Source organism: Octodon degus, unplaced genomic scaffold (genome assembly GCF_000260255.1).
Source record: "Octodon degus isolate 3935 unplaced genomic scaffold, OctDeg1.0 scaffold00072, whole genome shotgun sequence".
Taxonomy (NCBI): Eukaryota; Metazoa; Chordata; class Mammalia; order Rodentia; family Octodontidae; genus Octodon; species Octodon degus.
This window is the reverse complement of record NW_004524648.1, coordinates 1581623-1592133: the sequence shown is the minus strand read 5'-3', so window position 1 is coordinate 1592133 and position 10511 is coordinate 1581623. Positions and strand designations below refer to the sequence as shown.

Below are 10511 nucleotides of genomic sequence, written 5' to 3'. Positions count from 1 at the left end.
TTGAACTGTGGTCCCTGTGCTTTGCTTGGCTTAGCTTGTTCTAAGTAGGTGCTTTAGACCACTGAGCCATCTCACCAGCCCAACGATTTAGCTTTAATCTAAGCACCACATATTATAGTTTAAAAACAAATCAGAAAAGAAAAATAATAAAAAAATAATAAAAAAAGAAAAATCAGCCAGGCATGGTAGTGCAGGTCTGTAATCCCAGTACTTTGAGAGACTGAGTCAGGAGAATTGCAGATTCAAGCACAACAAAACAATTTTTCCAATGTCATAGGCAAAAAATAGTATTTTATTTTAATTCCTAGAATGTTAAATAACTTTTTTTTTTTGAGTCAAGGTCTCACTTTGTAGTCCAGGCTGACCTCAAACTCAGAGTGATCCTCTGGCCTCAGCTTCCCAAGTGCTGGTATTACAGGTGTGCATCACCATACTCAGTTTAGAAATTGACAATTTCTATTATCATATTACTCTTTCTTTGTGGTACCAGTTACATCCCTCCCCCCACTTCCCCTTTTAAAGACAAGGCTTCACTAAGTCACTAAGTTGCTTCAGGCAGTGTTCAAGCTTAAATTCTTCTTTATTTTTTGGCATTTTAGGACAGGGTCTACAGGGTCTCACTGCGTAGATCGGACTCGTAGTGATCCTCCTGTTTACAGTCTCCCAAGTGCCAGGATCATAGGTGCGAGCCACCATGCCCAGTCTCAATTGCCGTCTCCGTGCGCCCCAGGGCCGGGGCCAGCATGGCAGGCCCGGGGATTGAACCCCTGGCCCCCGCGGCTGCCTAAGCAGGTGCTTTAAAGCTTGGATTCTTTTGCCTCAGCTTTCCAGAGTGGAACCCAAGTTATTTTTATTACTATAGTATTTTGATAAAGTGCTTGATCATGTGCATTTTTAAAAGCTTTATTGAGATATAGTCAGTCTATCTACTACACAATTCAATGATTTTGGAGGGGGAGATTTACATATTGTGTAACCATTACCACAATCCAGTTTTAGAACATTTTCATCACTATGCATATTTTACAAAGCTCATTTTAAGTTATGTAGTTGCTAGAGATGTTTCTTCATTTTGTCTTTCACATCTTAATTTTTGTTTATGCGTCTTTTTTTTTTTTGGCAGAGAGAGATTAAAATAACAATTTCAGTTGTTCACAATTCTCAGCAATCTTGGCTGAGCTCAGTTGAATGTATTTTTTTCCCTCTGCTGGTTTTGCCCAGAGATTTATCATGTGGCTTCATCATCTGGCACCTGGTCTTTTGTCCTTAGAAAGGTTGACCCAGGATGGTTCACATGGCTGTACCATCCTTTGAAAAAGGTGACAGTGGAAGCTGCAAGGCTTCCTAGGCATTAGACCCAAGAGTTACAATAATGTCACTTCTGCTGCATGCCATTGGTCAAGCAGGTCACAGGCCAGCACACATTTAAGACTAGGGAAAAGGAGCTCCTCTTGGAAGAAAGGAACATCCAGATGAAAAGAGATGAATGTATAGGGATGGGAGGAAATGTGCCTGCATGTGCAGCTTTCCCCAGAGGCGCAGGCTTGCTCAGTCCTCTCATCTTATGGGTGCCACGCAAGGTTCTCCTCAGGTCTTCTGCCCCCGACCCTGATCCAATTTTCTTTTATTCCTACAAGGAGCTCTTTCACTTGGATCCTCTACTTTTTTGCCCATCATAGTGTTCAGTGTGTGTCTTACCAGTACATCACATTCTCAGATTCCTATTATTATTATATTTTGTTGTGGTACTGGAGATTGAACTCAGTACTTCGCACTTGCCAGGAAGGTGCTTATTCTACTGAGCTATCTCCCTGGCCCTTCAATAATAATAATAATAATAATAATAATAATAATAATAGGAATTTGTGGTACTGTGGATTGAACCCAGGGTCTTCGCACTTAGCTGCATCCTTAGTATTTTTTTTTGAGACAGGGTCATGTTTTGTAGCCCACCTGGCTTTGAACTCGTGGTACCCTCCTGCCTGAGCCTCCTGAATTCTGGGATTACAGGCATGTGCCATCACACTTGGCTGAAGATCCCAAGTTTGAGCCAGTCCAAGTTCAAGCAATTTAGTAAGACTTTGTCTCATAAAAATAAAAATCTCTAGGCAGGGGCTGAGTGTGCCTGTAATCCCAGCACTTAGGAGGCTGACACAGGAGGACTGCAACAAGTTTAAGGCTAGCCTTAACTACATAGGAAGACACTATCTCAAAAAGCAAAAGCAAAACAAATCAAAGTAAACTTGGGATCTTTTGTCTCAGCTTTCCAGGTTGCTGGGATTACAGGTGTGTGGACACCATACCAGACTTGGTTCTGGTGTTGCTGATACAGTATCTGGTAATTTGCCAATTTTTTTTATTGAGAAATAAATATGAATGAGACAGTTTCACAGCTGATTAATAGAACAGTTTTGATAGTCAATACACTGTACATTGTTATCTTCTTAGTGGTTATCCACAGTACAAGAAGCAGACAGGATATCCTGTCCAAACACTGTTAGTACACCTCTTTCTTCTCACTGAATTAAGCAAAAGTAGCTGTAAATTTATCCTAACTATTTTGTATACATAAATACAAAATGATCTTTCCTTTGTATCCTTTTTTTTAAATTGTCTGTCAGAGGTGAATATTCTATTGGCATCTAAATACTATAAGTGTTTGAATTCAACTAAACAATCTAACACTGTCTAGCAGTCTATAATATTAGTGGGTTATCCTCAGAAGTTATTGACTTGAGCCTTTTACAGCTCATCATATTAATATGGCTTTACTTTATATACCTCATTTTTACACTTTTCTGCTGGATGGTTAAGACTAAGATATAGCAAGACCTATATACCCAGAAATGTAACTTTTGTATCTGATAAGGTCAGCCAAGTACTCTCAGGATTTATCCTGTAGCCCTGTACCGCCCTTTGTACATCCTTCTGTCAGTATCAGCCACAAGGATGAGTCATGGCCATTGCTTGACAAATTTGCTCTCTGTGAAAGCCTGAGAAAATGTTTTTTCTCTCCATGTGACTCTCCCCAGGCACACTATAGTTCATCGAACACATTCCTCTGTGGCTCCATAATCTTCTTGATCAGAAAATTTGGAGCACAACTGAGTTACATGTTGTTACAGTACAGGTTCTCCTATGTCCCAAGTCTTCACTGACCTTGAAAGAATTTGCCAAATTTTGATATTACAAAAGTTTAGAGGCCTATCCCATCCTAAGACTGCATAAATGGTCACTTACCTTTTTCAATGTTACATAGTTTAGTTTTTATTTTTAAGCTTTAAGACCTATGTTTTTAATTTTTCCCCAATTGTATCATATTCTGAATATTGCAAGTTGTTTTCTTTCCACTTATAAATAGATCTAATCTATCTTTCCCTATAAAAAGGCTACTTTGTTCTTTTTGGCATACACAGTGTCTGTTTATTGCTCTCCCAATCATCCAGGAGCTGGCCTGTGTCCAGGGCTGCCTGGGACAAGTGGCAGCCCATGGGAGGGGCCCAGAAGGGGACAGGAGGCTCCATGGAGGGACCAGTGGCAATTCAGTTCTTTGGTAAGGATCCTTTCAGATATGCTCACTGGTTTACTGCAAAGCATACAATAAAGGGTATAAATAGAGATGTACAAGGCATGTGGGGAGGATGGAGAGTCCCAGGCTCTCTCTGGCAGGCCACCCATCAGGAACCCAGCTATGCAGAAGCTCCTCATCCCCTCCACTCTAGTGGGCATTAAACCCATGGAGCACTGAACCCAGCCTTTTTATTTTTCATTTGAATCAGTGTCTTGCTAAATTGCCCAGCCTGGCCTAGAACCTGGAATCCTCCTGCTTCAACCTACCAATTAGCTAGAATTAAAGATGTGCACAACCAATGCTGGACAAATGACTAGGAACCTCTAATTTTTAACTTTTCTTGCTTCTGCTTCTTCTGCTTCTGCTGCTTCTTTTTTGCATGTGCATACTGGGTATTCAACCTAGAGCATTCACACTGAGTTACATTTGCAGCCCTTTTTTTATTTGGAGACGGGGCCTTATCAAATTGCTAAGATGCTGAGGCTAGGCTCAAATTTGAGAACCTCCTGCTTAAGTCTCCCAGAGTACTGTGATCCCAGGCATGTGCCACCATGCCCAACACAGCGGCCTTCTTTAAAAAAATGTATTTGGATGGCTGGGGAGCTAGCTCAGAGGCCTAAGCACTTGCCTGGCACACCCAAGGTCCTGAGTTCAATTCTCAGTACCAAAAACTAAAAATAAATAAATAAATAAATAAAACTATTAAACAAAATGTATTTGGTATAGGGTCTTACTATGCAGCTTGGATGCTTAGTGATCCTCCTGTTTTCAGCCTCCCCAGAGCTGGTATTACAGGTGTGTGCCACCATGCCCAGTCTCAGTGCACCCACGGTGTGTGTGTGTGTGTGTGCGCGCGCCCTGAGGATTGAACCCTAGTCCCCATGCTTGCTTACGCAGGTGCTTAGTATGCTGAGCTATCTTGCCAACCCACGGCTGCTTTTTTATGGAAATATTTTAATAACTTGATTCTTTCACAATTACTTTTTTAAAAAGTGTTTTCCTCCTTCTGGGACAATTTAGGCAATTTATTTCTTTATTTTTGCGGTACCAGGGATTGAACTTGGGAATCAAATTGGGTTCCTTGTATTTGCCAGGCAAGCACTTATGCCACTGAGCTAAAATATCCCCAGCCCCTTAGGGCAATTTATATTCCTAAAAGTTGTCTACTTAGTATTTTCAAATTTAATAGTCTAAACTTGTGTTACTATTTTTTTTTTTTTTTTTAAAAAGGAGACAAGATGTTGCTATGTTGCCAGGTCCAAGCAACCCTACTGCTAACTAGCTGGGACTCCAGGTTTGTACAACAGCGCTTAGCATCACATTTTTTTTTTTTTTAATTTAAAAGTTAGTGTAGGGCTGGCGAGATGGCTCAGTGGTCTAAAGCACCTACTTAGAACAAGCTTGGCAAAGCACAGGGACCACGGTTCGATCCCCCAGCACCACATGCCAGTCAGCCCCGCCCCCTGGTGGGCTGAGCTGGCCACACACACAAACACACACACACACACACACACAATAAATAAATAAATAAATAAATGTTAAAAGTTAGTTTAGTGGGTGCAGAGGCACATGCTGGTAACCCTAGCTCTGAGGGGACTGAGGCAGGAGCGCTGCAAGTTTGAGGCCATGCTGTGCTATACACTGAATTCATAGCTAGCATAGAGACTGTCTCAAAAGACAATCAACAACTCCCCCCCCCAACAAACAAAAGTAAAAGAAATAAAAGAACTTACATAACATCTCCTTCATGGTTTCTAATTATGTGGGGTCCCTACCTGAAACAGAATTCCTAGATTGGCCAGGTCTCTGTCTACATCAGAATCAATGACCTGCAGCCTGCGGCAAAAGCTTGTCTGCTGCCTGTTTCTGTACAGCCTATGGTTTGTACATTTTTCCCCAAAGGATAGTTTAGATGTATGAAAACATACAAGCATTTAAATTTCAGTATCTATAATAAGCTTCTGTGGAAACCCAGCCACGCCCGCTTGTCTGCATACTGTCTGGTAGCTCTCATGCTACTCAGAGACCCCACAGATCGCAAACACTAAAATATTCACTACTGGTCCTCCATAGAAAAAGTTTGTGATTTATGGTCTGTGGGACACGAGCTTTGTCGGACAGGTATATCTACTAAACTCCAGGTTTATTACGTTATCTTGGTTTCTAGGTTCTTAATATATTTGATCAAAGTCAGAATGGTATATTAAATTTTCTCATAACAACAGAGGTTTTGCCAAACTTCTCCTGTATACATTACTGTTTTTGTTTTATAGATACAATCTCTGTGTTTCTGTGAGCTGAGGCTGATATAGTTCAATGTGGAGAGTCTTCTTTATAAAAATAAAACGTTTTCTTTGTTTTACTAGATATCTTACTGAGCTCTACCAAGTCTTATTAACACCAGAATCTTGATTTCTTTGTGAGTCCTGATGTAACTTGTCTAACACTTTGCATTATTTTGTTATAGGAATCACTTATAAATGTAGTGCAGTTGGATTTTAATTTTCTGGAGCTAGACACATGCCTGTAATCCCAGCCCTCAGAAAGCAGAGTCAGGAGGATTATAGCGAGCTCAAGGTCAGCCTGGGCTACAACAGTGAGTTCAGGGACACCCTCCCAATAAAATAAAATAAAATAAAATTTTTGATACATTCTGAAAGATCCCATTAATAGAGTTTAACCTACTCATATTCACTATTGTAGACTTTTTTTTTTTTTTTTTGGCGGAACTGGGGATTGAACTCAGATCCTTGAGTTTGCCAGTCAAGCGCTTATCCTACTGAGCCATCTCCCCGGCCTCCTCGTAGACTATTTTTATCTTTTGCTCATAAACTTTTCTTTCCCTAGAATGATGGGAAAGATATATAACTCATCTTAAAATTTAGTGGAATACTTTTACTCTTGTGTAAAGTGTTCTTAGTTTAAAAAATACAGAAAACTCCAAAAATCACTCATATTTTTACTTTCGGTGTTAATCATTGTCAAAGATTTTTTTTTTTTTTTTTTTGGACATTTTTAGTTCTACTGGTAGCGATGGCTCAAAGAAGTAAAAAAAAGGCAAAGGAGAAAACAGGGACTAAATGGCAATGTGGTTTAGTGTATGAGACCAGGCTGTGCTACTTCTCAATGTTCCATGTGCTGCACGATGGGGAAGACAGGTTTATACCTAAAAATATCCCTAATGAGATAGATACCTACATACCTTTATACCACTTCATTAAAAATAAATATAAACTAAAACTAAACATAAAGATACAGATGTAAAAAGCTCTATATTACCCAATGTGAAAGATCAGAAGAGCTAAGCATGTAGTTTAAACTCCACTGATCATTATTTTGTCTATGAATCTTAGGTTTAGCTAACACCTGGATCCCTTTTTCAAAGAGTTAACTAGAACAGTTAAGGCCTAGAATTATAAGGTATTTTCTGAAAAAACGGAGATCACACACTAGAAATACTGCAAACATCATTTCTGTTTTATTTTTTTCTTTTTCTTGAAGACAGGGTCTAGCTATGTAGTTCAGCTGGTCTGGAATTCATGATGTAGCCCAGACTAGCCTTGAAAGTGTGGTGCTCTTCCTGCCTCAGCCTCCTGCCTCAGCCTCCCGCCTCAGCCTCCCAAGGGCTGGGATTATAGGCATGGGCCACCACGCCTGGCTCCCTATCTAATTTAAATAGTCTTATTATAGAACCCAGTTCAGAACCAGGGCTAGGCCAGCAGGGCTGGTGGCCCTTTGATGGGTGGCCAGACCAAAGGATGGGCTATATGTAGGGGAGCCAACAGCTTGTGGTGTAGATCAGTGTGAAAAGCTGTACTGTGCCAAGTCTTCTCTTGGAAATTTAGAAGAATGGAAAAAAAATTATAGATTGGATAGAGAGAGACAGCAAGTAGCTGACTCAAGCATTGATACCTTACTCAACTATAGAGCCTATTCTTTCTGCAGTCCGTTTTGAGTATTTCTGCCCTTTCTGAGGAAAAGAAAGTATATTTAATTCTCTCTGGATTCCTAAACATATATGTCCTTATGACAAACTTGCTATCATAATTTAATTGAGACAGAGCCAGAGATGTAGCTCACTGGTGCAGCGCCTGCCTAGCAAGTGCGAGGCCCAGAGTTTGATTCCTGGTACCAAAAAACAAAATAGTAAAATAGTAAAAATGATAATAATAATATTAATAATTTGAGACAGTTTTCCTTCATAATAAAAAAATCTGTTGCATGCATTTTGACTTTTTTTTTTTTTTTTTTTGTGGAACCAGGGATTGAACTCAGGCCCTTGCGCTTGCGAGGGAAGCACTTATTCCACTGAGCCATCTCCCCGGCCCTTGACTTTCTTTTTATTTTTAACTTTTTTTTTTTAATTTTATTTATTTATTTGTGTGTATGTGTGTGTGTGTGTGTGTGTGTGGCCAGCTCAGCCCACCAGGGGGCAGGGCTGGCTGGCATGTGGTGCTGGGGGATTGACTGTGGTCCCTTTGCTTTTGTTAAGCTTGTTCTAAGTAGGTGCTTTAGACCACTGAGCCATCTCACCAGCCCTCTTTTTAAATGGAAAGAAAGCTTCTGTCCAAGAGAGGGACAGGTGGTCCCTTTTTCTTTTGGAAACAGGGTCTCTCTCTGTATGCTTTTTAACTTTCTTTAAAAAAACTCATTTGGTACAGTGTCTTGCTACACAGCTCAGACTCGTGGTGATCCTTCTGTCTCAGCCTCCCCAGCCCTGGGATTACAGGTGTGAGCCACCACACCTGGTTTCAGGGTGGCATGGCACCTGGGATTGTGGGGCCAACATGGCATGTGGTACTGGGCATTGCACCTGGAACCTTGTGCTTGCCAGTCAGGTGCTTAGACTGCTAAGCTAAGCTATCTCCCCAGCCCACATTTAACTTTTAAAATAATTTTTACCAACACACATAATTCTATAAAGTTAGGTGAAATGAAACTGCATTTTGACAAATGAGAAAACCAAGGAAAAGTAGGCTCAAATAATTTGTTAAAGAGACACAGCTTCTCAATGGCATAATGATGATAATACAAGATAGCTGTTTCCTCACCAAGTACCAATTTGTTTGACATGTGTCCTTGTTATTAATCTGTTTTCCATTATGCTTCTTTCTTCCCAAACAGCAGCCACACCGACAAGTGTGTAAGGCAGCAGAACAGGTCTCCTGAGCCAGGTGCAGTGACACATCCCTGTAATCCTAGCACTCAAGTTGAGGCAGGAGGATTGCTGTGAGTTCTACGGCAGCCTGAACTGTATAGCAAGTTCAAAAAAAGCAAAAACAAAAGAACAGGTGTCCTCCTTACCTGTGTGCTGTATGGTGGTTATCGCCTGAGCATTGCACTGCAGCTGTAACAAGTGTCGCAGCATGGCCACTGCCCAAACGTTCAAATCCGCACACAATTCAGGAGTCACTGCTGCTTTCAGACCCGTGGTGAGGGCAGGTGGGCTGGCTGCTTCAAGTTGCCTACACAGGGCAGAGACACTGAGAGCACACAGAAACTTATGCTCTGGGCTATGGTTTTCAGTATGGGCCAAAAGGCTGAAGACAGCATTATAATTATTTTCATACTTCCCATTAAGATTACATCCAGGAATTTGGGTCTGAACTACTTCGCCAATTTCCTCTCTTTCTCCCTGGCAGTAGTTGAATGTCTCGACCAGACTCTTGCTTTCAGGTAAACATACGTCTTTGTTATTAATCTCATCACAAATCCTCCTTACAACTTTGTGCACATCTTCGAATCTAGCCAAGAGAGTCAACCTCAGGGCAACGTGGCAAAACACACCCAGCGTGAGGAGCAGCCCTCCTAGAGAGCACTCTATGCTGTGATACAGCTCCCAGGCCTGCTGCATACACTCTTGGCTGCAATACTTGGCATAGCTGCATCCATGGCAAGGAACCATGGCCAAAGTATGCTGCAAACATTTGTGACAGTAGAGGTCCCCATTGGTAACTCTGGTATCCCACCTGCTCTCTAAGCCCTGAGGCAGTGGTGGCATTTTTCCCGGGTTGAGGACACTCACAAAAGCATCCTCCTTCACTAGGAGCTCTCCTGGGACAATGTCTTTTGTGGCAATCAGACAGCGGCCTTTTAAAGGGTCTGTGCATAAGCACACAGATGACGATGCACTGGAAATTTCTTCATTCTCTTCTGTTAGGTCCACACCCTCGAAGTCTTTGGTTAAAGTCATGGGGAAGGTTTCTGGGAGGTTCTCCTTTCCTTGTATCTTCATTTTCAGACAGCAGAGATTTTCCTGCAGAATTTGAAAAGGGGAAGCTGCTGGGCTTGGCTTGGCAGTGAAATTACTTTCAAGATCACTGATAGTTTGGCTTGCCTCCTTCAATCTTCTGAGGGTCACCAGGCATTCTGCCTTACGCAACAACAGCTTGGGTCGCAGTCTTTCTGGATATCCATGCGTCAGTGCCCTGATGATATCGTTGAGACAGGTCTGAAAACAGAAAGGAAGCCTCAAGATGATCCTTGGTCCTTATTTTGCAATCTATGTTGAAAATCTTTCCAAAACTTTACAGGAAAGTCAAGAGTTATTAGCATATGTGCTGCTGAAGTGAGCACTTAAGAATTATTAAAGTAGAACAAATACGACCAACAGCTTATTTCTTTAAATTATATTCCACTGTTGTTTTTTTGTTTTGTTTTGCTGTCGGTTTTTTTTAAGGAGGTGGATTCTCCTAAAATACAAATTTGATTTTGGTCACTTCTTGTTTTAAAAATTCCACTGACACAATTCTGAGGGCTTTGCAGATACTAAGGACATGCTTTGCTACTGATTTACAGCCTTATCCTGTGTGATCTTTGGGTTTTTTTTTTTTCCATAAATTTATTGAGAAACAAATAGCAATGAGACAGTTTCAAACCAAATTGGTAGGACAGTTTCAATAATTAACACATTGTATAATTCTTTCTTTTTTTGGGGGGG

At 41.1% G+C, this 10511-nt stretch overlaps 1 protein-coding gene across 5 annotated transcripts in view; it reads right to left on the bottom strand.

Annotated features, from left to right (window-relative positions):
- Positions 1–10511, bottom strand: part of Smyd4 (SET and MYND domain containing 4) — a 56904-nt gene that overhangs the window by 16613 nt on the left and 29780 nt on the right. For all 5 annotated transcript variants that reach the window (XM_004635471.2, XM_023719934.1, XM_023719933.1 and 2 more), the window contains one exon: positions 8876–10022. In XM_004635471.2, coding sequence (XP_004635528.1) covers positions 8876–10022 — 1147 coding nt within the window. The remainder of the gene's footprint in view (positions 1–8875; positions 10023–10511) is intronic.